Source organism: Diutina rugosa (assembly GCF_008704595.1).
Source record: "Diutina rugosa strain CBS 613 chromosome Unknown scaffold2_size729309, whole genome shotgun sequence".
Classification (NCBI taxonomy): domain Eukaryota; kingdom Fungi; phylum Ascomycota; class Pichiomycetes; order Serinales; family Debaryomycetaceae; genus Diutina; species Diutina rugosa.
In genome coordinates, this window is record NW_022995199.1 from 267,096 (window position 1) to 294,891 (window position 27,796).

The window sequence follows — 27,796 nt, forward strand, 5'->3', positions numbered from 1 at the left end:
GCATTGCCATCGTCACGCAACATTCGTTTGCCAGAATTTTCCTTATTTCTTATGAAACCAGCACCTCGGCACTTAATTGTACAATTTGTCTAGTTCGAATTCAAGCATTACCCTTATGATTCACAGCTGAATTTTGTATTACAGTACAAATCTTAAATTTACAACCAACACCGTAGTCTTCTTCATCTCACAATCTTTTGTTGTTTTACTGTAATTACCCCGTGGCTACAGATGCCGTCATCGTTCAGACGCGTGGACGGCACCTCGTATAGCCCTCCTGGCTCCGCTATAGTTATTACCCAGCTCAATCAACTCCTAGTACTTAAATAGCCTACCATTTTCTTTATTTCCACTCAATTCTCTCTTACAGCCTACAATTTGTCCCATAGCGGCAAGCTCGTCTCGCTCAAACTTATTTCTTGCATTTTTTGTGGGCGGTAAAAAACTTAAAAAACCCACTTTAAATGCCATCTGCTAAACCACGAAGCCACCATTACTAGACTATCAACACCGCCACCACGTCAATGGCAGCCAAATCTACATCCTCTACTTTTTCTACCACCCACGTCCCAGACTTACCTGTACTTATCCCCGGGTATGCCTTAGGACCCAGACGCGATTTTACCAAATTTTCACGCACCACCCACCAAGCACTACCTGGCTAGCGGCTGGTACCCACGATGAAACGACGCAGCCGGCCGACGACGCTGCCTGGGGACTCGCCACCACGAGCCACCCCAAACAAACGGGCGAGAGCTAACCCGCCCCGCAAGCTGCTGAGAACGAAGACGCCCCAAAACTATCGCCCGGAGCACTCGCTGTCTGATGAAGACTCCGATTCTGACCCCGCCACCCCACCTAGGGGAGTGAGAGTCAAAAAGGGCACGCCGCTGTTTGTTGAGCCCGAGTTGGCGAAGCCGGAGCCGTCCTACACCGGTTTGCCGTTAGAAGACCCCCCTCCGGCAAAAATCAAGCGCGAGCTGTTGTGGCGTAAAAAGAAGCAGGACGCCACCGACGACGCCGACGAGACCGCCCGCGACAAAGCCAAGCACAAGTACGACGCCCAGTTGGAGGTGCTGCCGCCGCCCGCCGCCTCCCACACCCGCAAGCCGTTGGCGGTGCCCGCGGTCGCCACCGCCANGGTGCCCGCGGTCGCCACCGCCACCCCCCTGAAACGCCGCGGAGCGCGAGCACCAGCAACGCCCAAGAAACCCCGGCAGACTACGAAGCGAATAAAGGTGCTGAGCCCGAAAAAACAACACATATCCAATTTGGCCGGCGTCGCCCACGGGGTCAAGATCAAGCAGGACAACGACCTGATCAAGGATAATGACGACTTCTGCTCCACCTGTGGCCTTCCCGGTATATTCATTTGTTGTGAGCTGTGTCCCAAGTCATTTCACTTCACTTGCGCGGATCCTCCCTTAGCTGATGTCCCTGATGATGATTGGCACTGCCGCGAGTGTACCGCCCGCGCCTTCCCCGATGAGCTTACCAACTACGAACACGTCGGGTTATTTGGCCCTCTTTTATCGACCTTAGAAGCGCGTAACCCGGTGGTGTTTGCGTTACCCCGCGCGATTCGCGACGATACGTTTATTGGTGTGCAAACGGGGGACTTTGGCGACTACAGCGACGACAGCATCAAGCCCGAACTCACACTGGCTGCACTTAATGGTGCCCAGATTAGAGGGTGCAATCGTGACGAGCTGTTGGAAGTAGACAAGCTTTACGACATCAAGGGCAACCCTTACTTGTGCCATAAGTGCGGCGAGCTGGGGCTCCACAACCGCATTCTCGCTCACTGCGACTACTGTCCTTTAGTGTGGCATCTCGACTGCCTTGAGTACCCTATGTGCAGCCCGAAAACCATGGGGTCGAAATGGCGGTGTCCTGCCCATCTTGAGGAGATGTTGCCGCGCAACTTTGCCAACGCACGCATGCTTCGCCTGGCTAAAGTCACCGATGTGGCATTATACAACCACTTTGTTCGCATGGCCAACACGCTGAGCTCAATGTTGTTCCAATATGGCGACGCTCCTTTTATTAAACAGGGCTTCTTGCCCACTCTAGATGACTATATCACTGCGGAAAATGACCAGCGCCAGGCCGAGGAGGAGGCGTCTAAAGTTGAAGCCAATTTGCCCAACGGCGCTGCTCGCCCTGCACCTGAATTCAAGCGTCCCGAGTGGCTTTCCAACACTTTTTCCCAGCGTAATATGTTGTTGGCGCCGGTATCTAAGCGATCCACCATTGGTAAGCAAATCCTGGATAAAGGCGGCATGATATACCGCGTACCGGAGCTGCTGGTATTGCTTGATTTCATCACCAAGGTCAAAACCGAGAGAGTGGAGCATCCGATGCGCCATGGTGTCCGCGTCGAAGAACGGGTGATTGAAAATGTAAAGGACCAAGTGATCGATACTCTCGACGAGTACGTTGAAGCTCTGGCTAAAGAGCACCGCATAGAAGAACTAGCTGAAGACGCCGATGCCAACAAGGCGATGGAGGCGCTTGAAGAGTTCCAAAACCGCTCGTGGTCCAAGCACGCGTTGGACGAACTCGTGGCGGTAGCCGAGCGCCAAGCGGAGGCCGAGGTGACGGCGCCGGTGGTTGCTACCGACGAAGTGGCTGAACTTTTGAAGATCAAAAAGCTTCTTCTACTCAAGGGGAAGGACAAGGTGTTGCAGTTTTTGGAACTGGCCTAAGGCCTTATGACGATACGATATGTAATAGATAATAATAGCACGACGAGAATATAGACACAATGCCATCGCAAACGATACAATGCTCACTAGTGTGTTAACTAGTACGACTCAATCGTAGCAGTCATAAAGCAATTACCGTCGATCACTTCGTAAGTAACTTGATGCTCTCATATATATAGTCCTCCACTGTTTTATCTTACAGGATTACAATTTGAGTACAGTACCTTCAATGAAAGAACCATTGATGGTGCAAGTTACCATGTATTCGTAAACAACTCCACTTTGAACAGCCGTGAAGGTTATTGTGGCACAACATGGATGCAAAGAAAACAACTTAAATTGTACACCAATCCTTAACAAGAAAAATAACGTTTAGCTATATCCCGAGTGGATGTTCTTCTTATTGAGCTATTATAGGAAATAGATCAGGGAAGCATTCTAATTATAAATTCACAATGTCTCACCGCGAGTGTCAACGTATGGAAGCGGGGCGCGGTGCAGGGACGCGCTCCGACGCAGGCGCAACCGGAACGCTCGGTGGCAGAATGCGAGCCACCGAACACTTCAACCACAAACACCACTGCCAATCATGGTCAAGGAAAACCTCCACGAAGAATGGCGCACCGTCATCGACTACGACAACCCCCGCGACGACAACAAGAACTACGAGCCCGCCCAGGACGACCCCAAGGTCACCCAGCACCAGCAACGCTATCAAGGGCAACCGCTTGACCGCGGCGCCTTTATCGACGACAACAACCCTCAAGGGCGCCAACACGACCGCGCCGCCGAGGAGCACGCGCGCCAGGACAACGCCAACGGCATTGCCATCCTCGACGGTGCCGCCGGCTACCAGCCGCCGATTGACCAGATGAGAGAGGTCCGCGACGAGCACCGCAAGTGGGAAGAAAAGCTCCACGGCGAGGCGCCGTTGTTTGAGAAGGGCGCCGACGGCAAGCACCACATCTTACCTCAGATGGGCGACGGCAAGCACCACTTTTTCCCGCACCACCAGAAGTTGACGGACGAGGAAAAGCAGCGCCGAAAAGAAGAGTTCAACAACTAGACGGGGATAAAAGACGTATTCGTTATTATGTACATGAAAGAAAGATGAGGATTTAGTGAGTAGGCTGGGCGATGCGGGGGATCTCGGCGTCAGGCACGGGGGTGGCGCCGGTGGCGTGGACCACCTTGCGGAGGATGTCCTTGGGCAGGCGGTCCAAGCAGTTCACCACCACCTTGTCGTCGCCCACCTTGTGGATCACCACCAGCGCCGGCACTTTCGCCAACTCGTCCTTGGAGGCGGTCTTGACCCGGGTCATGGTGAAGCGGACGTCGTTGTTGTGGAACTGGAGCGTGGGCAAGTTTTGTTTCCAGAACTTGCGGAGCCCCAGCGACGGCTGGTGGACGTTTTTCTGGACGAGGACGAGCTCGATCGCCTTGATCTTCAGCGGGTCCATGCGGAACGCCGTCTCCGTGGTGCCCGCGATCTGGTTCAACCGGGCCACCTGGCGGAGCACCGGACTGCTGGGCAAGTTTCTGAAGGCAGACATCGCGGTGGGTAGGGCCTAATGAGAGCGCCTCATAAACATTTTTTTTCTCGCTCCGGTGCGACAGCGGGTTGCGAGCGCATGGTCGCGACACTATCTCCCCAGAGTACTGTAGACTACCAGATACCTCCCGAGTATTCCCACAAGAATGACAGATTACACCCATATATAAAATAATGGAAAAGCCACAGATATGTTTTGTTAATGGTCCTTCACCAGCTAAACGCCCACTACCAGCGGCTTTCCACCGCCGCCATTGGCCATGTGTTTGATGCTAACCGCGACGTGGTATTGATTACTGGCGGCGCCCACGGCCTTGGCCACGAACTAGCGCGTCGGTTCAGTGCCCTTGGTGGCCGGGTGGCAGTGATGGATATTGAAATCCCTATAGCGGCGTGCCGGGTGCCTGGCGTCGCTTACTTTCAAGGCGATGTATGTGTCCCTCAAGACCTTGTCGCCATTGACCAACAAATCCGCTCAGCCATGGGTCCGGTGACCGTACTCATCAACAACGCCAGCGTGGCTGAAGGCGGGCTGGTGCTCGACACGCTGTTTGCTGCTATTGACCGCACCGTCGACGTTAACTTGAAAGGTGCCATGTACGCTACCAAGGTGTTCTTGCCGCCAATGGTGGAAAACAAACGCGGCTACATCGTCAATGTGGCGCTGACTCTCGGGTACATGTGTCCGGCTCGTCTTGCCGCCTACGGAGCTACGAAGCTGGGAGTAATTGCCTTCCACGAAGGGCTCACCTACGAGTTAGGCGGACCCCTGCTGGCCGGCTTCACTGGAGTCAAGACGTTGTTGGTGTGTCCTGGCCAGTTGTCTCTGGGGATGTTTAGCGACGTTGATACTCCCTGTCAGTGGCTAGCCCCCAAGCTTGACCCCGATGAAGTGGCCAAGACTATCGTCAAAGCAGTGAAACACGGTGCTCGAGGTGAAATTAAAATGCCGTTTTACGGCAAGTTCTTGCCGATCTTCCGATCGATGCCGTGGCCGGTGACGGAGTTGGCTCGCAAAGTGCTGGGAATCGATAGCGCTACCCAGGTATACGTGAGACGGCCCCATTTACAAATTGATGCACCTCCTACCTCAGTTTCGTCTCAAGATTTCACCATCAGCGACGTGGCTGACGATCGTGGCTATCTTGAAGCTGCTTCCAGTGAAACTACTCACGCAGAACACACCGGAATTGAGGCTACGGAAGCAGAAGTTGTACAACCTGAGACTGTGGAAAACGACAAGACGACGGACGACGCTTCAGTCGTCTCGATCACCACCTAATCTGATTAGCGTCTCCATTCATTTCTTGTGTGTATCAAAACACATGTTCAATATAGAGTGTGCTAAACTCAAAACGTGGAATAAGTCGTGTGTATATCAAAATTCAAATCTCCAGCTAAGAACAAATTGATCATATTGAACTGTTTCCTAGTGATAATTAAACTCGATAACATTCAAAATTCAATTTTTTAATTTTGTAACTTTCTGAATTGTCAAAGTTGGTTGAAGGGACTTCGCGGATAACGCGAGCCGATTACGTCATACCATGGGCCGATTGCAAAATGGCTCGAATCTAAGCGGTGATACCGGGGTATAATGACTCAATCGACCAATGATTGTGTCGTTTCAGAAGCTGATACCCAAATTGCAACCGTGTGATATGATACGACGACTTGATCGTGGGTAAGACGGTTATTTTTGCAATCGGCTTATGGAGGCTTACATGATACTGGCACTGGAGATACCGCTATCCATTCTTCCAATACCTTCAGTAGACTACGTACACCACGGTTTGTGGTACTTACTCGAATTCATTTGCGTGCAACGATGAAAATGGCTATAAATGCCGCTATTTCCGAAGACGAGATCAAAGGCATGCTGATAAATCAAAACTGATACCATCCACTTTCAGAGAATACTCATACGATTGGAGTGGATCCCATGAGCTATGTAATTTTTGCAGCTTTTATCGGGTTTTCTAGACAATGTCTCTGTTGATTAGGGTCACAAGTTTTTGTGGGGTCACTAAGCGAGGTTCTGTATGGTCGAAGACACGCCAGATTAAAGACTTTCCAAGGTTTAACCAGTTTTCTGCACAAATTGAATAATAAGTAGACAACTGTCACAGTACATTCCACCACTAAACACTCGCTTATAGTCTCTTTTTGTGAGCGGTTCTTCCCCTCCCTCCCTCGCTCCTACACTCGCCACCCCACATGGTGCGAAAAACCGGACCACAACGGGGTGGTGACAGATATGGACAACAACCCTCGCAAACCCCCCGTGCGCCGAGGGATACAGACGGTGGAGGTCTCCAGTGCCCAGGCATTGATTGACAATCATCTCAAGGGGCGACGGGGTCCAGTACCGGTGCTGCTGATGGCGTCACGAGCGCCCCCGCCACTGGCGACTACCAGACCGCCAGGCGCTACTAAGGCGCCAGCGTTTGCCAATGTGCTGGTCCCTGCTCGCAGTCATGCTAAAGAAGACTGCCATAACCCTCAATGTACTCACTGTGGCCTGGTGATCATTCCATCGCCCCAACTGAGTCTCCCCATCCGTGACCAGCCACTGATCTCAGTCAAGGACTGGCTGATTTACACAATCAAGCGGCCCATCCTTTCTAGTGCAGAGCTTGATGCATTGGAGCTGCGGTTCGATTTTCCGTTGCCGGAAATGATCTTTGGTAACAACTACGTTAAACTCGTCCACGACCCGTCGCTGAAACAAATCGTGTTCAATGCCCTCGATGCTTTGGACACGTTGGAGCCGCTGTGTGAATTGAAAGTTGCCTACCACGAGGAGTGGTTGCTGAGCCGTAAAAAGATGAATGAGGATATCCTCAAGCCCTACGATTGGACGTATCTGACTAACTACGGCGGCAACGGTGACTTTGACTGGCAAGACACCGAAGAGGAGCTCCCCATTGCCAAATTGCTTCAGCCCGATCCCATTTTATTCTTTGACGAGCTGATACTCTTTGAGGATGAGTTAGGCGACAACGGGATCCTGATGCTTCTGACGAAGATCCGGGTGATGCCGACGTGTCTCTTGCTCCTCTGTCGCCTTTTCCTCCGTATCGACGATGTCATCTTCCGCATCCGCGACACCCGGGTCTACGTTGACTTCGACACCAACCGAATACTCCGCGAGCTCAAGTACCAGGAGTTGGACTACCCGCTGGTGCTTGCGATGACGGCGAAGACGAGCGACCCCAAAAAGCTTTTGCGCGACGCCAACTGGGTGAGCCAGAAGCTCCCCGTGATCTCGTGTCGCCGCCAGGTGGCTCTGCCGGAATAAGCACCCCGCCAAATATCTCATGTCTATACCCATCTTAAATCATGTGTAACATGTATCTACATAAGCAACATACGTCACCATAACATCCGTGTATTTACTTGTGGGTGTCAATCACTCTCACGATCTTGTTCGGGTCGGCGCCAACGACTTCGTCGACGACCTTGCCGTTCTTGATGAACTTGAAGGTGGGCATGGCGTTGACTTCGTACTTGCGGGCCAAGTCGGTCAACTGGTCGACGTCGACCTTGATGAACTTGACCGAGTTGTACCGGTTGGACAATTGGTCGAGCACGGGGGCGATCGCCTTACAGGGACCACACCATTCGGCGAAGAAGTCGACGACGATGAGGCCGTCGAACTTCAAGGCCTCTTCAAACTCTTGGGTCAGCGAAATAACTTGAACCATGGTATCTGTCGGTTTGGAATAAGGGGATATAAACCTGGTGGCGAATTACCTTAGCTTAATATAGTTTGCCAAAATTAATAATTGTTCGGGCTCGCGGGAGCGAGCGAGCGCCACAGTGTCTCCCGCAAGGCCACACATGCGCACGGGGCTCTTACGTTTACGGCACGCGCGAAATTCCTCCCCCCCACATCGCCGTACACGTTGTCGTGATGATTACGCCACAGTTCGAGTCCCGGCGTCGGCGCCATTTATGCACCTACATGATTCGCACTAACGCAAACGGTAGCGAAAAATTTCCGTTTGGCTGAGAGAGCGACGAACACGATGGTGGTATTCAGACGAGGCCTCCACGCGGTGCCGCGGTTGGCAAACGCCAAGCAGTACGCCGCCCAGGGTATCGAGGGCGTGTACTCGCCGCAAGGGTTCCAGCAGGCGTGGCTCGACTACCAGAAGTACTTGACGACGCAGTTGACGATGGCGACCATCGGCACCGAAAACGAGGTGCGGACTCCGTACCAGATCCTCTTGAAGACGGCCAAGCAGACGACGGAGCAGCATGTGTTCCACTACGCGTCGCAGGCCCACAACAACCACTTGTTCTTCCAGCAGTTGGTGCCGAAGCCCGAGGCGCAGACGACGCGGCCCATGCGCCAATTAATGGACCGGTTAGCCCACCAAGGGGTCAGCGGCGTCCCCGCATTGAAGCAGGCGATGTTGGACAAGGCGCTCGCTCTGCCGGGGCAGAACTGGGTGTTTTTGTGCGAGGACGCCGATAAGAACTTGAAGGTGGTCGAGTGCAAGAACGACGGCACCCCGTACTACTACGGCAAGAACCAGAGCATCGACTTGACCGGTGCTATCGACGATGCTCTGTTTGACGCCTTGGAAGCCACCAAGGCTCAGGCGCAGGCCAGCGCCAAGGACTGGACCCTCCCGTTGCTCGCCCTCAACGGGTGGGACCACGCCTACACCGCCGACTACGGCGTTAACGGCAAAGCCGAATTCCTCGAGCGGGCGTGGGACTGTATCAACTGGGATGTCGTCAACCGCCGCTTGTTTGTGGTGTAAACACCGCACGTGTACATAGAATTAAAATATCATAAAGCCAGGTCGAAGTCGAGCGCCAATAGTGCCGGCGCCAGATACCGCAGCACCGTGTCCACCAGCACCACCCGCTCGAGGGCCGCGAGCCGCTCGCCGTGGCGCTGGCACCCTTCCACTACTGCCAATAGCTCTGGCAGCCGCGTCCAGTCCACCAGCAGCATCAGCACCACCATGGGCACCAAATCACACGCGACGCGTAAACGCCGCCACTCAGCGATAGTTAGGCGGAGATCGTCGGCCATGGTTGTGGCGGCGTCGCCAAAGGTGGCCTTGATGCCGTCTATCCGAGCGGCGCTCGTATTGGCGGTTTCTGTGTCAATCTGGCGTTGACGGCGCTCTGCTTCCCGCAATTGCGGAGCGAGACGCGCCACCTCGCTCGCCGTTGCCTCAACAAGCTCGTCAAACCGCTTGGTGGCGGCGACGTAGCGGTCGTAGCTGGCAGTCACCGTCGCCGTGGGCCCCTTAGGGCCGTACACTTCGTTAGTGAGCTGACGAATGTGGGCCGACGGCGTCCCCGCCGGCGCCGCGGCGCTTGCCACTAATGGTCCCACTTGGTTAAGGTACTGACCCACCACTTGAGTCTTTACTTCCACGAATTGGCGCATTATCTCGGGGGTTACGCCTTCCCCCCACTGAGTACTAGCCTCATGATACCGCTGGGTGATGTCTTCGTCGCTAAGCGCCTGCACCTGGCGAAGCTGGTCAAGGTACTGGAGCCGGTTGAGTCGCTGGAGAAGCTGCTGGTTCAATTCGGCGTACCGTGCCTCGAGGACACCGGTGTCCACAGACTCTCGCACGGGCGCCATGTAACGGCACTGTTAGTATCGCTAGGTAAGGCGCACTGCTCTCCCATCAGCGCGCACCGATCTTCACAGCCAAAGCCATTCCAGCTACCAACGCCACCTTATCCCTATCCATTATGAGTACGGAGGCTGTGAAACAGAAATTGCTCATGGTGGCGAACCTGGGGGTGTACTTCGATTTCCCTCCCGAACAGATCCAGGCGTATACCCGGGAGGTGGTGTCGTTCCTCAAAAACCACAAGGACACCGTGGACAACATCGAGTATTTCAACCTTTTGGAGCTCCAGTTCTGGCTCGATATCTTTACCAGCCGTGATGTTGACGCCAAAATCGTCTTAGACCGCATCAGCGACCAGTTTGCCCTGGTAGGGACGCTGCTGCGGCTTAAGATTCTCCAGCTGGCGTACTACGAAGCTCAGGGGGATGTGGAACGAGCGAAAAAAGTGCTTGGTGATGATGCTAACCAACTCAGATTACAGCGCCGTCTCACCACCTTCCAGCGCCAGAACCCTGAAGCCTATATCACCGCGTTGAACCGCTACCTCGACACCTGTGGGCTGGATCTCATGGCGTGGTCGGAGCTAGCCACTCAGTACACCAACACCGGCCACTACGACATGGCCGCCTACAGTTACCAAGAAATCCTTCTCCAGGAGCCGCTGGCGTACCCGTTTTGGTTCCGCGCTGGCACTAGCTACTACCAACAATACTTGCAACAACAGAAGTCGTTGAAGCCGCAACCGGCAATTGAGCTATTAGACCTTGCCCTTAAGCACTTCGCCCGCAGTGTTGAGCTTTGCCACGTCTACGACAACGGGTGGAAGGGGATCCAGCTGCTTGTGGACCTAGGTGTCCCCGCCAAATTGAAGTCGGCTCCTGGTAGCGACGCCTACGCCAAGCAGCTAGCCAAGCTCAAACCGCTTATCCCTACTTCCACTACTAACTGACTGACTGATCGTTTCAGAAATAAAAAAGTACATTATATTATCTAAGTTTTTTTCTGTTCATGCAATTCTATCATTGTCCCTTGATATTGTTTCAATGTTTTTAATTTTGGAAAATTCAAAATTCCGCCTTCATCTTCAAGTCGTTGTGTTCGATGACGGCGTCCAAGGTGCCAGCGGCCGCCGCCACCAACCCGAGGAACGGGCGCAGGGGGTCCAACACCTTCAGCACGTATTCGGGGTGGTACTGGGTGGCGACGTAGAACGGGTGGTCGGGCAACTCGAAGATCTCCATCCGCTGGCCCAGCTCGTCGCGGCCAATGAACTTGAGCCCCTTGGCCTCGATGTCCTTGATCAACTTCGGGTTCACCTCGTACCGGTGACGGTGTCTTTCCCACACTTCCTCTTCGCCGCCGTACAACTTGCGCAACTTCGACCATTCCGAGTTGGCAACGAACTTGGTCGAGTGGATACCCAAACGCATGGTGCCGCCAAGGTTGACCTGGTCGACGTCGGGCATGTACACCACCGAGGCGGTGTCTTCGTTGGCCTTAGAGTCGAATTCCATCGACGTCAGCTCAGGGATGCCGACGACGTTTCTCACGAACTCGATCACGGCGATTTGCAACCCGAGACACACCCCCAAGTAGGGGATCTTGTTCTCACGGGCGTACTTAGCGGCGGCGATCATCCCTTCAGTACCACGGGTGCCGAACCCACCCGGGACCAAGATCCCGTGGGCCTGGCACACCGAGTGCCACGCCTGGTGGTAGTTGGCGAGGTTTTCTTCGCGGGCGCCTTCCTCAAGGTTCAGCGACTCCACCCACTCGATGCGCAACTTGCGGTGGCATCTCATCGACGAGTGCTCCAACGCCTTGATCACCGACAAGTACGAGTCCTTCAAGTTGGTGTACTTACCGACGAGGGCAATAGTCACGGTTTCGTGCAGCTGGTCGTGGGCGGTGGTGATGTTGCGCCACTTGGTCATGAGGCGGTCGCCGCGCTCGACGTTCTTAGGGTTGGTGATGACGTCGTTGAGGTTCAACTTGCGCAGCAAGTACTTCATCATCTTCTGCTCCTTGAGCAAGAGGGGCACGTGGTAGGTCAGGTTGACGTCGTGTACGGCAATCACCTGTTCTCTACCCACATGGCAGAACATGCCAATCTTCTCGATGGTGGCGCCTTCAAGCTCCTTCAGACACCGACAGGCGATCATGTCAGGGGTCAACCCCAACGATCTGAGGTCCTTGATCGCCGCCTGGGTGGGCTTAGTCTTCTGCTCGCCGTGGATCACGGGGACCAACGACACGTGGATCAAGGCGAAGTTATCGGTGCCGACTCTAAACTGGAACTGGCGCAACGCCTCGACGAACGGCGCCGACTCAATGTCACCGACGGTACCCCCCAACTCGATGATACACACCTCGGGCTCCTCGCCCAGGGCGTCGACGGGGATCTTCGCCACCCGCTCGATCCAGTCCTGGATTGCGTTGGTGATGTGAGGAACGACTTGCACCGTCTTGCCCAAGTAGTCGCCTTTTCTTTCCTTTTCGATCACGTGGCTGTAGATCTTCCCCGTGGTGATGTTGTGGTTGCGGGTGAGGGTAATGTTGAGGTACCGCTCGTAGTTACCCAAGTCCAAGTCGACCTCGCCGCCGTCGTTCAACACGAAACACTCACCGTGCTCGAGGGGGGACATGGTACCGGCGTCGATGTTCATGTAGGGGTCAATCTTGATCAGGGTGACTCTGAGGCCGAGCGTCTTGAACAACAACCCCGTCGACAGCGCAAGCACCCCCTTGCCGATCCCGGAGATGACACCACCAGATACAACGACGTACTTCATGTTTCAAAAGTTTCCGATGGAATAGAGCGAGACAATGAAACCTAAGGTTGTGGTTGTGGTCGAAGGCCCTGGAGAGAGGGAAGGAAAGAAAAATTGGCACTTGCGCGATGAGGGTGGATAACGGGCCCAGCGGTGCGCGCCCGCGCGTGGGCGTGGGTCATCGGGTCTCTGGTTGGGAGCGATGGGTAAGATTTAAATTACTAGCCACCACCATTAGTGATAAATGATGATGACGTCTACGTTTTTAAGGCTTGTGTTCCTCGGCTACGCTCGGCGTTGACACTGGTCATATGATGACCCTTCAAGCGGCACCTTTCGAGGAAGCGTTACGTTTTTGCTGTAGTGACGCTTTGGGCCAGTGTAAAGGGTATAATGCTAGCCAGCAGAACCCCCCAAAATCTGGTTTGTCACCCCTTCCCCCAAATTAGATAAAAACTAAATTTGGAGGGGAAGGTATGAAGCAAAGTTCCTTGTATTTATAATCCTCTAACCGCTACCAAACTTGACACCCGCCACGGTGCCGCCCTCCTTCAATATTTGCACTTTATTCTTCTTTTTCAAGTCAGCAATGATCGTCAACAAAAACGCCTGGTCAAGTTGTTTTAGAGGCTCTGGTAACGACAGGTCCTCGCTTGTGAGCTCGTATATCGTCATTACAGTATCCAATTGCCCCGTTTGTACTGCGTGATCATAAAGCATCTCTCCCCATTCATCTAAGGAGCGCCAGTAAACGTATATCCCTTGGTCAAATTTACCGGGCGTCACAGTAGCAGCCACTTGCTTCTGAACCATGTGACGGAAGATCTCCTGACGAAACTGTTGGGTCACCACGCGATCAATGGTTTTGTTCTCAAATATCAGGGGGAGGCGGTCCAAGTCCAGTTCCAGCTGGCTATATTTGGGGCGACCTTGTATGGTTAGCAGCGTCACTTTAAAATGCCTGCAGTAATCCAATATGAGCTGAGTCCATCCTTCTAGTTGGTAATCAAGGATAGTGAGATTCCTCTGCTTCAGGTAGAACGCGGGATACAGATGTAATTTGGGGAATTCATACATCGAACCTGGACTGTAACGAATTTGTCAGATGGCTCAATGTAGGATATTGTACAGTGGTAAAATCAAAGCTCACGTGGAGAAGGTCAGGATTCGCTTAGTGCGACGAAGACAATACAACCGATAACATCACGTGACGACTTTAGCTCAGAAAATCGCTCGAGCATTTTTCAGTAGTGCTAAATCTGGTGGACACACGTCGGTTTAGACTCGTCTTATAATTAAGAACCATGACAAGAGGGTCAGCCAAATCAACAATGTCCCAGCGAAGCTTCTCTCGCAGATAACTGACAACACCACTCATAAGGCAAATAATAACCAACACTCCTCTCACATGAAACTCTTTAGTTAAGCCATCGAAAGCGTACTGTAGCCCCATCTACACTGGTTCTATCACTACCCGTTTATATTAAAGTATATCGTACAACCATTTAGGCTTCAGCCAATTCTCTCAATCTTCTGATGGTAGATCTGACAGTGGCGGCAGCAGCAGTCGAGACGGTGTAAGCACCACCAGCGACGGTCTTCTTGCACGACTTGCAGGTCCAGATACCAGCAGCACCTCTTTGCACGGTTCTCTTACCGCAGAACGAGCAGTCGTACTTGCCGTGTTGTTGGACTTCCATCTTCTTGGTTTGTCTTCTCAACGACGAACCGTATCTGACACCGAACTTACCGGTGATACCGACCTTCTTAGTTCTCTTCGACCTATGGAGTTAGTATACCGCTTTCAAAAGGTATGGTTGAGTTGAGCTGGGTCAAAAGGCACACCCCCCGACGACAATGAGAATTTTTCAACCCTCATCCATAATCACCACCAAACAGCGATACCACAATATCACTAGGAATCTGGAAGAAATGATGGCTCGTCTCCGTCACGAATCTGACGTCTTGGGGTACCCTTGCTTCATTCAATCGTTTTGGTGTGGTACATACATTTTCTTGTGCTGAGAGGTATAAAGTGAAAATTTTCGCCTACTATAGTGCGGGTGCAGCGAGGGCTCGCCGCCGCGCCAGCGGGTGTGGATTAGGTCGCGTAACCCTAAAACACGTGACCTAATAGTAATGTCAAATTATCAGCTATTCGACAACTACAGTATCGAATCAGAGTCTGAATAGTCATATGAGTGTAATTTAGGCACCTAGACTAACTATAAGCTTGAGTCTGATTGTAAATTTGTTCAATAGCTGACATATCCATTAGACCTTCTTACGCACTATGACCATAGCCAAAACGCTACCATCCATCGAAGGTATGATCAATACTGCTAATAAAGGATAATACGGGTCACTAAAGTAGAGAATTCATTCTAATTATGTGTCTAAATCACATGCCATTGATCTCAATCAGATCTGACATGACGAATTCTGGAGTATTTCTAATCTTTTGCAATTTAGCTAACTAATATGGACAGGGAGTAGATCATATACAACAGCACTAAACTCGTCACAAAAGAAAAACATGCATTACTAATTACGGGGAAACAAACCAGGCACACCGTCCATGTCCGTGTCGTCGTTGGTATCCTCATCTCCGGGGAACCCCGGCTCGCCGTTGGGGAACACCGCTGGCTGGACGATTTGCGGGGCAAACTGGGGGTTGCCGCCGATCTCCAACATCGCCAACTGCTGCTGCTGCGGCTGCACCTGCTGCTGCTGGCGGGTTTGCACCATGAGGCGGTTTTGGTGGTGTTCGCGGATCAACTGCTGAAAGTGCTCGCGTATGTCTTCATTTTGGGCGTCGGGAGGGGGGTTGTTGTCAATGTCGTCGGCAGCAGTGCCAGCATTGCCGCCTTGATTGTTTTGGGCAATTCCCAATCCCCGCTGCGCCCATATATGCATCTCTTCGTCGTCAATGTTGCCGCCGCCGTTGAGGAACCGCCGGCGCCGTTCTCGGAACAACTGGTTCATGTCGTTATCCAAATGCGGGTGCACTCGCTCCTCCATTATTCGGTTGAGGTGGTCGCGGAACTTGTTGACGCCGTTGCCGCTGAACACGCAAAACAGGTTGCGCTGGGCTTCGGTGAAGTCCGGGGGCGGGTCACGGCAGTACTGGGTGATCTCTCGACGCAAAAAGGCCGGTACTCCCGTGAGCGACAAGTGGGTGAGCCGCGGACACAGCTTGAGCAAGAGGTAGATCGGCTCGATGGTGAGGTTGGTGCAATACAGCAAGTGCACCCGTTCGAGGCAGTCCTGCTCACCACGACGTTTCACAAGCTCGAGGATCCCCAAGTCAGTGATGAGGTTGCACTTGACGAGGCCGATGCGGCGCAATTTCGGCAAGTTGGCCAACTCGACCAACGTCCAGTCGGTCAACTGGGAGCAGCACGCCAAGTCGATGTACTGAATGCGGTGGCACAGGCGCAACATCAGCGCCACGCCAAAGTCGGTGATGAGGCCGCAGTGGCCCAAATGGATGTAATGTAGCAGCCTCCCCAACTGGCTGAATGCACGGAGAGAGGCGTCGGTGATTTGCATACATTTGGACAACACGACGTTGCGCAACTTGGGGGCGGCCTGCACCAAGCGTTCGACCATGCGGTCGGTGATGGCGTTGCACCCGGAGATGTCAACGATGCGCAACTTCTCCAACTTGGTGTCCTCGGGGATAAGCTCAAACAAGCCGTCGGTGATGCCGGCGCTATTAGAGATGCGGAACTCTCGCAACTGGGTTAGATCGCGGAAAATGTATCGGAGGTGTAAATCGGTGACGTTGGGACAGTTGTGTAGGTCGAGCTCCACCAACAGTTTGCAGTTGGTGCGGAGGGCGTCGATCAGGACGTCGGTGATGAGGTTCAGCCCATTAAATTTAACTCTTTTCAACATGGGGCAGTGGTCTAGCAAGTTGACGATGGCGGCCTCGGAGACGTGGCGGCACCCGGGAGCGTAGAGCCCTTGGAGCCGGGGGCAGTTGGCGGCGAGGGCGTGGATGATGTCGTCATGGATGGTGGCGATCCCCGTCAAATCAATCAGCTGGAGGCGGTCGCACCCTTGGAGGACGGCGGCGATGGGCTCGTGAGTGAGCTTAGTGCAGTTGACCAAAGTTAGCCGCTCGAGTTTAGGGCAGCCGACAAACAACAGCAACAAGCTGTCGTCGACCAACTTGGTCATGAACGACAAGTTGAGCCGTTTGATATACTGGCGGTAGTCCCAGTGGGTATGGGAGCGGGGGAGCTTCATCGTCTCGCGGATCATGTGGAACAGGCGGTCGTCTTGCATGTTGGGGCGGAACCAGAGGATCTCGATGATCAAGTCGGCGATCTCGCGGCACATGGTGAGCAAGGCGAACAAGTGGCGGCGCTCCAAGTAGTGGAAGATGTGGAGCAAGATCTCGGTGGGCAACCGCAACAACAGGGTGGCGTCGTGGTGCTTTATCTTGTTGAAGTTGTGCTTGTAGCGGTGGACCTTTTTGTCCGCCATGATCAGCTGCATCAACTCGCGGTAGTCGTTGGTGTCAGCGTCCATGCTGTCGGAGTCGGGATCGTTCATATTCACTAGCAGTCAGCCCAGCTCGGCGCAAGTCGTGCCTGTCAACGCCGTCACTATGTGGTCGCAGTGAGTGGTGGACGGGTGTTTTTTTGGCAATGCGTGCGGTGAGGGCGTTATGTAATTTGCCGTCAGTGGCAAAGCACCGGCGAGCGTCCGGGGGAATGTGGAGCCTCGGCGATGACCCTCGGGGGGATGCAGTAAATACGTGTGGTATAATTAGGCCGGTAATTGCAGCGATGTCCGCCAACTCGGCAACTGTGTCTGGTTTAGGGGCGGTCTAGGGGGCGGCGAGGCGACTCGGCTAAGCGTGGGTAGTACTCCGATAACACCGTCGCAGACCCTCGACCAAGTTCTACTAAGCCAGTGTCTGATTTACTGTCTCGAGAGGTGGCAATGCCGACATCGTGAAACGGTATCTTTTCGTCAGTAAAAAATTCATGTGGCGAATAGTGTTTTTAATCTATGGTTTCTCCATGTCGGCTCGGTCCAGGATAGAGCGATAGCGATCTCAGCGCCACGAAAATGGCAGCGAGCGGGATTAGCCGTCAGCGACACCAACACTACTGATATCCGGAAGCCACTGCCGCCACTGCCGCCGCTGGCGCTCGACGAGGACCCCAATCTCCCGATTCCGATTTAAGCCTCGACTGCATGTAAGACTAGATGCTAGTCTCAGCAACCACCGGAGCTCGTCACCACCACCGACGCCGCCAAATCAGTGGCAGGGTGTGAATGACTATAAAATTGCATGGAAAAGTTAGGGAGGTAATGGTAGAACGACTGAGACATCTACATGTTCAAACATTCTTTCAAGTCTAGAATTTAGTGGAGCAATTGCCGGTATTACGATAAATTTATACTAACTGATAAGAGACACTCACCCAAATTCTTTCATGCCGTCATAAATTAATCTATCAACAGTAAATCCATATATAATTCATTTAAAATCACTATTATAGTCATAACCATTAACTTTAGCCGATACCGTCAACGGGGAATGGCGTTGATATCATCACCCTGTCTCACCTTCCCATCGCACCATGGTCGACCTTGCCGACTACATCGACCGGTTCCTGGCAGCGGTGGCCACGCAGACACGCAACAAGGAGTTGACTGATCTCCTTACCCTCAACCCCGCCAACAATGCCGGACCAAAACGGGCCAAGTGGCACCTCCCCAACGACTTCGAATTGCACCTGGTACCGCAACGTTACCACGAAGTGATACGAAGCTACCTTAAGATGATGCAAGCGGTCTACGTCAACCATCTGTTGCGGGAGGCGTTTGTTGCCGCTAATGATATGTGCACCAATTTGATCCGGGCCTACCAGTACGAGACGAACCATTTGTCGTCAGTGGTGATGATGTGTTTAAGTGAGCTTAAGGCGATGTATCTCGTCAGCCAGGCACAAAACCCCGAAGATCTCACTCTGTTTGAGTATCAAGAGGTGGCAGAGCTTGGTGGCGAGCCGTATAAAGCGTCGCTTTTGGAAGAGTTTGGTACCACGGTCAACCGCGGGTTTAAAGTGGTGCTCAACGATAAACCTGCTGAACCCCACCATTCAAAACGAAGCCACGTCTACTTCTACCTCGGGATGCTCCTCAAAATTTACTTTAAGCTCGGTAAATTGGAGTTGGCCCGCCTGGTGGAAAAAGCCGTCATTGGGTCAAATTTTGCTCTTCCCAAACCCAAGGGGTTACAAATACCCTACGCCATTGAGTACTGGTACTACCTGGCTCTTTTAAGCATTGACGACGGCGACTACGCCCACGCTCGTGATCTATTGAGCAGGGCACTCAAACAATTAGGTAGATTGGACAACGTCACCGCCACCAAGAACTATGCTCGCCTTATGCTTTTGCTAATTGCACTCAGCTACGAGGCCCACTTTCGCCTCAAACCTGAAGCCTGGGATTTCGTACCGGAATTGGTCCCGATATACCGTGACGGTTTCTTCGCTGCCATCAATGATGGTGATATCGCGCGCTACGAGCAATTGATGGAGAAGTACCAGCTCCTCCTTCTCCGCAACCACCTATACGTGTTGTTTGTGCGGTTACGACTGCGTCTCCATCTCAACTTGGTCCGCAAGACCACCAAGTTGGTCCAGCCAACCTTGGACGAAGCCAAGCGCCATATCATCTCCTTTGACGCCTACCAGAAAGCATTTGCTGTCAGCAGTGGCAAGCCCGACTCGGAAACCGCCATTGACGACCTTGAATGTGTGCTTGCCTCTCTTATCGGTGATGGCAAAGTCAAAGGCTACTTGTCCCACGTTAACCGCTGCATAGTTCTTTCGAAAACCGACCCCTTCCCCAGTCAATCGCCTACACCAAAATAATACTTACATCATACCAGTAAAAGCCAAGATCCCGTAGATCAATTGCTTTTTTCTTTGAAGCGTTTTTCTGTTATTTTTGCCAGATTTGATCGGTTCGGAGTCGCGCTTTATTATCAATGAAATATGCGGGGTTCCGGCTGAGTTCTGCCGGCAACACCCACACGAGTGTAGCTGCTGCTGTCTCTACAAAATCTAGCATCACCGTTGCAGTGTACTTACAGGTTTTTTAACCAGCACTATTATTGCTGGCGACGCTAAGCCCTGGCGTTAGCGGCGCTTGGGCCATTGACGCTATGGCACGGCTGGTGCGGATGCTGCCTGCCCCCCGGTTTGTTTATACTCGGCGTCTCATGTGTCATGCCTAAGCGCGTCGCAGCTGTCCACCTCATGCCATGTTTACAGGAGTGATGCCTCCACCAGGGTGATATGGCCGGTTATGACACTTTAGGTAGGGGAATATTTATGAGCCGGCTAGGAGCGTAGTGTTTATCTTTCACCCCTTCGCCAAGGTTGTGGATATTTTTCCTTTCGTTGCCTCCCACCAAACGGGCCCGCGTTGCTTTTTGCGAATAAGAAACAACCACATTCTCTCGCTACCAAAACCGGTTTAAACTTTTAGCACCCGGGTGCAGGACGCAATCGAGAAAATGACGGCTTCAGATCCGGGACACTCTGTCCACGTTCTGCTGGGTATGAGGCGGTGCCAGCGCCAGGTTACCGGATCCAGAGCGTAAGGGCTTAGCGGGGGGTTGCAGGGCCCCCCAGGGTGGGATGACCGCTTCGTCTCCTGGTAGCAATGGCGCGTATAGGGGTTTGGCCAGGGCCTCCTACTGCAGGTTTTTTTTTCTATGTTCCCCCATCATTATTTACGGGGGCACCGGGGTTCCTAGTGTAGTCAGAGACCTCCTTTTATCACACGGTTAACCCGAAGGTTCCACCTCAGCAGATCACGTGCGGCATTATAGGGGTAAAACATTTTTTTTTTTGCTTGTAGTGAGCGCGACTACAAAACCACTTCTGTTTCCGCAGCGGGAGAAAAAAGCCTCGTTTGTCCTTGCGCCCCTCCTGACCGGTACCATAGCCCCATATATCACCCGCAAAACCATGGCGTCAGTGATACAAGTACCGGTGCACCTATTTCAACGCTACTTTTTGCTGGAGAAGCTGCCGGGCGCCACGGTGAGCGACCTCGACTTCGACACTAGGGTCACCACCACTCTCCAGCGCATCCGGCACCACCGGTGGCTGAGAGGCGACGTCGCCCACTACACTTTCCTCGCCGCGGTGAACCTATTCGTGTTCACCGTGTTCCCGGCGCCGGTGTTGGCTAAGTTGGTGGTGTTGGCATTTTTCGCTCTTATTTTCATGATCCCCCTCACCCTGCAATTTTTCTTCAATGCATTGCCAATCTTGACGTGGTTGGCGCTTTTTTTCACTTGTCTGAAGATCCCCAACTCATGGAAGCCGCTGATCTCAGTGCAGGTGTTGCCCGCTCTCGAAACCATCGTCTACGGCGACAATTTGAGTGCGGTGCTCGCTACCATCAATAACCGCGTGTTCGACGTCATGGCGTGGTTGCCCTACGGTATCATCCACTTTTCCGTGCCGTTCATCGTCGCTGCGCTCATCTTTTTGTTTGCGCCGCCCACTGCCTTGAGAGGCTACGCCTTTGCCTTTGGCTACATGAACTTGGTCGGGGTGTTGATCCAGTTGTGCTTCCCCGCCGCGCCTCCTTGGTACAAGATCAGAAACGGCCTTGAACCCGCCAATTACTCGATGCAAGGGTCGCCGGGTGGGTTGGGCCGCATTGACCAGTTGTTGGGAGTCGACATGTACACCACCGCGTTCAGCAACTCGCCGGTAATCTTTGGCGCCTTCCCGTCGTTGCACTCAGGGTGCGCCGTGATGGAAGTGTTGTTCATGTGCTGGGTGTTCCCGCGCGCCCGCGTACTCTGGTGGACGTACGCCTGCTGGTTGTGGTGGCTGACGATGTACTTGACTCACCACTACTTCATCGACTTGATCGGCGGGGCGGTGTTGCTGTTGCTGGTGTTTATGTATACCAAGTACGTGCACTTGCCGGTTATGGACCAACTGAAGTGGTGCCGGTGGCTGTACGACTCCGTTACCAAGATCAACATGGTGCAGGAAGATCCTCTCACGCTGGACTTCGTCCTGGTGGGGATGGGGTCGCCGCGTGACTTGGAAGTGGGGTTCTCCGACCTGATGGAAATGGTACTGCTTGCGCGGTCGCGGTCGCAACGCACGGCGCTGCCGCCGAACGAGCGGGTCCACCTGCCGGTGGCCTTGGTGGCGCCGGCGGCGTTCGAAGAGGCGCTGGAGGTGCTGCTGTTGGACAACCTGGCGCTGCCGCTGGTGTTTGACGACTACCAAAATCAGATCCTGCTGGCGACGCTGGTGACGCTGCTTGAAGAATTGGCGTCGCAGTACGAAGGCACCACCCCCGCTGGCGTCAAGACGAAATTGAGATGAACGATACACACTACATAATACCCGGCGTCCCCCCCTAATTACCTTTGCCTTTTCACCCTGGGACAAAAACATACATTTAATACTTAATACAGGAGTTTTAGGAACATTTCACCGCGGTCATGTCGGCGTCGGCGCATGGCGCTTACCATTGTCTGAGAGGGTGACAGGTCATCGCCGCCTGACGTCGACGTCAAATGTCGCATGTCTGTGTCATCTACTGCTACATCGATGCCAGTCTCAGCCGTCGATCATTCCCCAGAAAAAAACTCTACCACCTCAGACGCCTCCACCCTCTACCCCCCCACCTCGTGTTCGCCAACCCTGTTATCTCTCGTCACCAAGCGTCCGCGTATAGCTGCCTTCCGCAACCCCCATATGCCGCACACTGCGGGCCATCGCGACGCCAGTGAACCTATCTCACCTGTACATGTATGAAGAGCCCACTTACAGTTGCAAACGACGACGCTCACTGCGGAAATTTGCCAACAAATTGTACTTAAGGATATTTAGCTACTGGTGGTAAAAACATCTTCTTGTCGGTGGTATATAGCGTACCAACGCAAGCCCTTATAATCACACAAGCCACCGCCAAGCTTCCAGCCTCTCATATAGGGGATGTGAGGGCATCATTAAGTCGCCGAAACCTACCCTGCAGGGCAAGTCTGAGATGCGGGACCATGCCTGCTGCGATACGGCAATCGAGATGCCAGCGGAACCATCTCGCAAAAAGTGCCCCCAAATCTAGCATCACCCAGCCTTCGACACCCGCCACCGCTGCCTCCACTCGATCCAAACGTCTTCCTCCACTTTTAATCCCTCTTTTACCCTACACACTACCTCTACCCCTGAGTCCAAGCTAGCCAGTCGTCGCCTGTCATTAACTTTTTTTCTCTACGGTCTGCGAGGGGAAAAAAAAAAAAAAGGTTTGACTATGGTCTAGCGTTAGACATTCCCCAGTGAACTACATTTCTAAACCGATCCTCCCCAACGCACCGCTCGTAACTGCACCCAGTAGCAAAACAACCGCCACGCCCAAAAAAGCCTTGTTTTGGGGGAATACGCCGCCTCTGCCACCGCCCCACACCCACCTCAGGCAGGGCTCGCAGGGTCCGCAGGGAACTTTTTTCCCCGCGCCGCACCCGGACCGGGTTCCCTAAATAGCCATCATCAGTCATCAGTGGCCGGACCTTGTTTGCGGCCACTACCCCTTCCGTCTCCCCCCCATCCCGTTGACGTTGTCGCCATGAGCGTGAACGACTGGGCCTACCTGGCTGTGGCCCGCGTGGTGGTGGCGATCCGCGATGCCGAGCAGCTGGGCCAGGCGTCGCTATTCACCGCCTCCCAGCGGTTCGTCCAGCGGGTGTTGCTGGTGCTGGCGCTGTGCGGGCTGATACTGATGTCCCTCGCCGGCCTCTACACCTTGCTTGCCATTGATCCCCGCAAGCTCATCTTCCGCCATCACCTCATCTTTTTCTTGCTCTTTTTCGACTTGATCAAGGCCATCGTGTTGCTCATCTACCCCGCCCGCGTCCTCCAGCACCACCAGCTGTACTCCAACACCAAGCTCTGCCAGGCCGCCGGCTTCTTCACCGCGTTTGCCATCGAGGGTGCCGACATCGCCATCTTGGCGTTCGCCGTCCACACCTACCTCCTCATCTTCTATCCCGAGCTCACCGTCAAAGTGCGCAATGCCGTCGTCCCCCGCAGCGAAGGCGGCCTTTACCGCTACCGCTTCTACGTGTACGCGTTCGCCTTTTTCTTCCCTGTGCTCATGTCGCTGCTAGCGTTCATCCACCCCACCGGGTACCTCCCCTACGTGTGCTGGTGCTACTTGCCTCAGCGGCCAGTGTGGTACCGGTTTGTGCTTTCGTGGGTGCCGCGGTACGTGATCTTGGTGCTGATAATCGCCATCTACGTTTACATTTACTTCCACGTGATCCGTGAGTTTAAAAAGTTAGGCGGCGTGTTCAACACTATCCACAACAAGGGCCAGCGCAAGACCCCGGGTAAGCAGCTGATATTGCGAACTATCCGCTACCACATACTCCGCGTCAAGGACGCCGTGCTTCCGCAAATGGTGCTCCCTGAAAGATCCTCGTCATCTTCGGAAACGGCGCAGGCGCCGTCGCCGCGAAAGCTGGCGCTGAAGTCACCGCAGAATAGTAGTGATGCCCCCGTCGACACCATCAAGGAGGAGGCAGAAGAAGAACCGTCAGAAGACTCGCAGGTAACATCAGTGCTGACACCAGTGCACGTTGACCCGCGCGATATCGTCTACGATAAAGACCTTCACCAGTCAAACCTTGAAAACTTCCGTCGCCGGCAGAAGATCATAGAAAAGCAGATGAAACTGATCTTTATTTATCCCTTTGCATACTTCCTCATCTGGCTTTTTCCCTTCATTCTTCAGGCGACGCAAGTGAACTACGAACAGAAGCATGGCCCCATCCTTTGGCTCAACGGTATGGGTGCGTTCATGCAACCCATCCCCGGGTTCATTGACACTTTGGTGTTTTTTTATCGCGAACAGCCGTGGCGATACACCGTGATGAAGACGTTTGAAAACGAACACCGGCTGCGAATGCACCTGATGACCAGTGCGACGACGCCGTCTAGCCCGGAAGATCAGAATCTGAGTGCTATCCTTACCAAACCGTCACTTCCCACCGATTTAATTGACGATTATAACTACCTGTGGTGGCGACGCCTAGCCAACCAGCTAAGACTACCGCTATTTGGCCTCCCCACCGAGTCTCGGGTGAAAGCCATCCACAACAAAATCACTCCTGAGCACATCGAGCCACCGCAAACGAAGTCTTCTTCCACCGCAGGCCAGATGCTCGACCGTCTTCAACCAGTCTATGTCCCCACCAGCGCTGGCGCTACCATGGTGGGCCATGACTTTTCTGCTCTTTTGCAGGATGACCCTAACGAAAGGGACTTTCGCCAAAACAAACTCGAAAATTACTCGTTCGATTTCTCCACCCACAGATCGAGCGTGCTCTCGCCTCGCAAGGGCAGCGTGTTTCTGGGGTCTCAACGGCTGCATAATCTGAATCAACTGCGACGTTTTCTGCTTGCCGATACTTCAGACGCGAAACAGGGATCTGGTCGCCGTGGTAGTGTTGCTAACGTTGCCAAAGCTACAACCCCTCGCCAGACGCTGGGCGACGATATGGACATTCTCGAGTTTTTGCGCAAAGGCCCATGATATAATACATAGACACATCACTATATATTTAATGTAACACAAATAATATGATGCTATGAGTGATGAGTGGATCGCGGGCAAATAAACGCAAACTTGATTGATGCATCTGGACGGTATGACAGAGTCACAGTACTTTTTTTTTCGCAGATGCGGATTTAGCTCAGTTGGGAGAGCGCCAGACTGAAGTCAACTTCGGTCCTGAAATCTGGAGGTCTTGTGTTCGATCCACAAAATTCGCATATCTTTTTGCCTTCATTCACCCTTAATGCTAAATGAACAACTAGGCCACTTGAAATCCTTTTGATTGTATTATTAAGTAGTTATGCTTATATTTACCGAGAAGTAATAAGCTAAATCAAGCAGCAGGTCTTCTCCGTTTGACGTTATCAGTGGTTGCAAGGAAACCTGAAGTCTTTACCGCTTTCATCAAGAGGTCAGCGTCTTCGTTATCCACGACAAACACCAATCCGTAGGTGCGGCGAGCCACAGAAAACACCTTTTGCAACCCGACCTGCCAGTGTTGGGGCGCCGCACCGAAAGGGTTGAGTTGGTAAGTCGATGACAAAAGCAGAAAACCGTTTTTGAGGAGCAACGACACCCGGTGTTGGTCGAAGCTGTATGCATCCACCAACACGGTAATCTTACATCCCGAGATCAGTTTAATGCTTTCCTTCTCCGCCCGTCTTTGCAATAATTGACGCGCGCGGATAATACTCCATTCCAACACCAACTGGTCAAAGTCAACCTTGGAGTACACCTTACGAATGTTCATTCCCAGAATGCGGACAATAAAATCGGAAACTGTTGATTTAGGGTCAGGCACCACGGTGGCGATGGCGATGGGCGAGTCTCGGTACACAATAATCTGAGTATTGTCACCAAGACTCAATTGCTCACGTTGTTTAGGAACGTTGGAATCAACATCGAGCTTAGCGAACTTGACGAGATCAAAGCCAAAAATTTCATTCACATAACCGTTCCCGACAAGGTTACGGCTCACGTCCTTCAAGTCATCAGACACCAAAAAGATCACCAACCCCAATGAGATGACAATGAGGACAAGTGCCGGCAAGATGATGACCAACTGCACCCACACTTCGGTTCTGCGGAAATACTGAAGGAACTCCATCGGGGTGTCTGAGATGACGACGTAGTCCCACAACGCGTAAGTAAGGGCAGTGCCAATCACCAACGTCATGTAAACCTTCAGAATCGGGCTCCAAAACAAGTAGCGATTGAGGTTCAGTTGTTCTTGAACGTAGTAGTCCCCTTGTAACGTGGCGGCAGCAGTAGCATACTTGGGCACAAGCGGAGTTTTGCTCAACGTCGGCTTGGCAGCAGCATCAAGCGGCTCGTTCAAGTTAAGATCTACTTGCCTAGTCATGACCGCTGGAGAGGATGGACGCTGGCGGGGCAACTTCAGGCAGAGGTGTCTGTCGGCGATGTCACGGAGTGCATATATGCAAACGCGGCGGTCCTCATCAGTAGGGCACGTGGTGGATTACTTAATACGGGGGAGGGGGTCGAAATTCACCGCCCATACGAAATTAAAATGATATATTAACGCCAGAGAATCTATAGGCTTGTGTCGCGCGAAGCATGGGTCTACAAGATGACGCAGCACCCGTCTTTTACCTTATCACTGGTGACCAACAATGATGTACGAGTGGCATACTCAAAGATATCGTCGACGCCTTCGCCGGTTAAGCTCAGCGACTCCAAGTATTTTTTGGCGCCAATTTCAATCCCCGCCACCTCCCCCTGATGGGTCTGGACAAACTGGCTATCCTGCGACGTACGTAAGTCTTTCTTAAGCCCCACCAAGAGGTATGGGGTCTGAGGACAGTATCGTCGCACCTCTTGAACCCACTTGGTTTTGGCGTTTTCAAGGGAATCAGGCACGTCGACGGCGAATGCAATGAGGAGAACGTGGCTATTGGCGTAGCTTAAAGGCCGTAGGCGTTCATATTCTTCTTGGCCGGCTGTGTCCCACAACGCCAATTGCACCGGCTTGCCGTCGACTCGACAGTCGGTGACGTAGTTTTCAAACACCGTGGGGTGGTACTCTGTAGGGAATTCGCCGAGGGTGAATACGTAGAGAAGCGAGGTCTTGCCACAGGCGCCATCACCGACAATGACCAACTTGCGCTTGATCACGTTTGAACTCATCGTAGGTAATCCCCCAAAAGCGCCGAGCAACTCAACTGGTTAACTCTGACTGTCGTAGTTCGCTCAAACTCGCCAGCCCGAGGTTGTCCAACTTCTGAACGTGCTGATGCTGGTGGCAATTATCTGGAGACTTTTCTGTGCTGCTGCGTTTTGCGCACTTCCGTCATAATTTCGACCCCAATAGGTATATGTAGGAGGTCCTCTACTGACCAAGTAGGGGCATTACCAGCAATAGGACAACGCTAGCAGTACAAAGTCTCGCGTATGGGAGATGGTTTGATCTGTTTTCGCCAGGTTTGCATGATCGTTTAGCTGTAAGTAGGTTAAGGTATTACCACATTAAGTCTCAATTGCTCCCCATAGAATGGTCTAGGC

At 53.0% G+C, this 27,796-nt stretch overlaps 16 protein-coding genes and 1 pseudogene across 17 annotated transcripts; 9 read left to right on the top strand and 8 right to left on the bottom strand. All coding sequences in view use genetic code 12, as the record gives it.

Moving 5' to 3' along the window:
* Nucleotides 1–680: 680 nt before the first annotated feature.
* On the top strand, nucleotides 681–2,708 carry DIURU_004862 (uncharacterized protein; the record flags this gene model as incomplete). Its single annotated transcript, XM_034157782.1, has 1 exon — nucleotides 681–2,708. One exon carries the CDS (start codon nucleotides 681–683, stop codon nucleotides 2,706–2,708), a length of 2,028 nt encoding a protein of 675 aa, XP_034010266.1.
* A 589-nt stretch (nucleotides 2,709–3,297) lies between these two features.
* DIURU_004863 (uncharacterized protein) lies at nucleotides 3,298–3,774 on the top strand (the record flags this gene model as incomplete). Its single annotated transcript, XM_034157783.1, has 1 exon — nucleotides 3,298–3,774. The coding sequence occupies one exon, from the start codon at nucleotides 3,298–3,300 to the stop codon at nucleotides 3,772–3,774; it is 477 nt and encodes a 158-aa protein (XP_034010267.1).
* A 52-nt stretch (nucleotides 3,775–3,826) lies between these two features.
* DIURU_004864 (mitochondrial 54S ribosomal protein mL61) lies at nucleotides 3,827–4,261 on the bottom strand (the record flags this gene model as incomplete). Its single annotated transcript, XM_034157784.1, has 1 exon — nucleotides 3,827–4,261. One exon carries the CDS (start codon nucleotides 4,259–4,261, stop codon nucleotides 3,827–3,829), a length of 435 nt encoding a protein of 144 aa, XP_034010268.1.
* A 201-nt stretch (nucleotides 4,262–4,462) lies between these two features.
* DIURU_004865 (short-chain dehydrogenase/reductase) lies at nucleotides 4,463–5,542 on the top strand (the record flags this gene model as incomplete). Its single annotated transcript, XM_034157785.1, has 1 exon — nucleotides 4,463–5,542. One exon carries the CDS (start codon nucleotides 4,463–4,465, stop codon nucleotides 5,540–5,542), a length of 1,080 nt encoding a protein of 359 aa, XP_034010269.1.
* Nucleotides 5,543–6,517: 975 nt separating this feature from the next.
* TIP41 (Tip41p) lies at nucleotides 6,518–7,561 on the top strand (the record flags this gene model as incomplete). The annotated part of the gene is made up of 1 exon (XM_034157786.1): nucleotides 6,518–7,561. One exon carries the CDS (start codon nucleotides 6,518–6,520, stop codon nucleotides 7,559–7,561), a length of 1,044 nt encoding a protein of 347 aa, XP_034010270.1.
* A 94-nt stretch (nucleotides 7,562–7,655) lies between these two features.
* Nucleotides 7,656–7,967, bottom strand: DIURU_004867 (thioredoxin family protein; the record flags this gene model as incomplete). The annotated part of the gene is made up of 1 exon (XM_034157787.1): nucleotides 7,656–7,967. One exon carries the CDS (start codon nucleotides 7,965–7,967, stop codon nucleotides 7,656–7,658), a length of 312 nt encoding a protein of 103 aa, XP_034010271.1.
* A 324-nt stretch (nucleotides 7,968–8,291) lies between these two features.
* Nucleotides 8,292–9,035, top strand: DIURU_004868 (mitochondrial 37S ribosomal protein mS42; the record flags this gene model as incomplete). The annotated part of the gene is made up of 1 exon (XM_034157788.1): nucleotides 8,292–9,035. The coding sequence occupies one exon, from the start codon at nucleotides 8,292–8,294 to the stop codon at nucleotides 9,033–9,035; it is 744 nt and encodes a 247-aa protein (XP_034010272.1).
* A 29-nt stretch (nucleotides 9,036–9,064) lies between these two features.
* On the bottom strand, nucleotides 9,065–9,877 carry DIURU_004869 (uncharacterized protein; the record flags this gene model as incomplete). Its single annotated transcript, XM_034157789.1, has 1 exon — nucleotides 9,065–9,877. The coding sequence occupies one exon, from the start codon at nucleotides 9,875–9,877 to the stop codon at nucleotides 9,065–9,067; it is 813 nt and encodes a 270-aa protein (XP_034010273.1).
* Nucleotides 9,878–9,990: 113 nt separating this feature from the next.
* On the top strand, nucleotides 9,991–10,821 carry DIURU_004870 (uncharacterized protein; the record flags this gene model as incomplete). The annotated part of the gene is made up of 1 exon (XM_034157791.1): nucleotides 9,991–10,821. The coding sequence occupies one exon, from the start codon at nucleotides 9,991–9,993 to the stop codon at nucleotides 10,819–10,821; it is 831 nt and encodes a 276-aa protein (XP_034010274.1).
* A 115-nt stretch (nucleotides 10,822–10,936) lies between these two features.
* Nucleotides 10,937–12,664, bottom strand: URA7 (CTP synthase; the record flags this gene model as incomplete). Its single annotated transcript, XM_034157792.1, has 1 exon — nucleotides 10,937–12,664. The coding sequence occupies one exon, from the start codon at nucleotides 12,662–12,664 to the stop codon at nucleotides 10,937–10,939; it is 1,728 nt and encodes a 575-aa protein (XP_034010275.1).
* A 486-nt stretch (nucleotides 12,665–13,150) lies between these two features.
* Nucleotides 13,151–13,456, bottom strand: DIURU_004872 (ESCRT-II subunit protein; the record flags this gene model as incomplete). Its single annotated transcript, XM_034157793.1, has 1 exon — nucleotides 13,151–13,456. One exon carries the CDS (start codon nucleotides 13,454–13,456, stop codon nucleotides 13,151–13,153), a length of 306 nt encoding a protein of 101 aa, XP_034010276.1.
* A 692-nt stretch (nucleotides 13,457–14,148) lies between these two features.
* DIURU_004873 lies at nucleotides 14,149–17,206 on the bottom strand (annotated as a pseudogene). Its single transcript has 2 exons — nucleotides 15,189–17,206; nucleotides 14,149–14,425 (listed from the first exon to the last, which is right to left on the bottom strand). Coding segments are annotated over exons 1-2 (2,295 nt in total).
* A 1,040-nt stretch (nucleotides 17,207–18,246) lies between these two features.
* DIURU_004874 (uncharacterized protein) lies at nucleotides 18,247–19,548 on the top strand (the record flags this gene model as incomplete). The annotated part of the gene is made up of 1 exon (XM_034157794.1): nucleotides 18,247–19,548. The coding sequence occupies one exon, from the start codon at nucleotides 18,247–18,249 to the stop codon at nucleotides 19,546–19,548; it is 1,302 nt and encodes a 433-aa protein (XP_034010277.1).
* A 1,104-nt stretch (nucleotides 19,549–20,652) lies between these two features.
* Nucleotides 20,653–22,041, top strand: AUR1 (inositol phosphorylceramide synthase; the record flags this gene model as incomplete). The annotated part of the gene is made up of 1 exon (XM_034157795.1): nucleotides 20,653–22,041. The coding sequence occupies one exon, from the start codon at nucleotides 20,653–20,655 to the stop codon at nucleotides 22,039–22,041; it is 1,389 nt and encodes a 462-aa protein (XP_034010278.1).
* A 1,243-nt stretch (nucleotides 22,042–23,284) lies between these two features.
* GPR1 (Gpr1p) lies at nucleotides 23,285–25,252 on the top strand (the record flags this gene model as incomplete). The annotated part of the gene is made up of 1 exon (XM_034157796.1): nucleotides 23,285–25,252. One exon carries the CDS (start codon nucleotides 23,285–23,287, stop codon nucleotides 25,250–25,252), a length of 1,968 nt encoding a protein of 655 aa, XP_034010279.1.
* Nucleotides 25,253–25,607: 355 nt separating this feature from the next.
* PHO86 (Pho86p) lies at nucleotides 25,608–26,636 on the bottom strand (the record flags this gene model as incomplete). The annotated part of the gene is made up of 1 exon (XM_034157797.1): nucleotides 25,608–26,636. One exon carries the CDS (start codon nucleotides 26,634–26,636, stop codon nucleotides 25,608–25,610), a length of 1,029 nt encoding a protein of 342 aa, XP_034010280.1.
* Nucleotides 26,637–26,857: 221 nt separating this feature from the next.
* RHO2 (Rho family GTPase) lies at nucleotides 26,858–27,421 on the bottom strand (the record flags this gene model as incomplete). The annotated part of the gene is made up of 1 exon (XM_034157798.1): nucleotides 26,858–27,421. The coding sequence occupies one exon, from the start codon at nucleotides 27,419–27,421 to the stop codon at nucleotides 26,858–26,860; it is 564 nt and encodes a 187-aa protein (XP_034010281.1).
* Nucleotides 27,422–27,796: the final 375 nt, after the last annotated feature.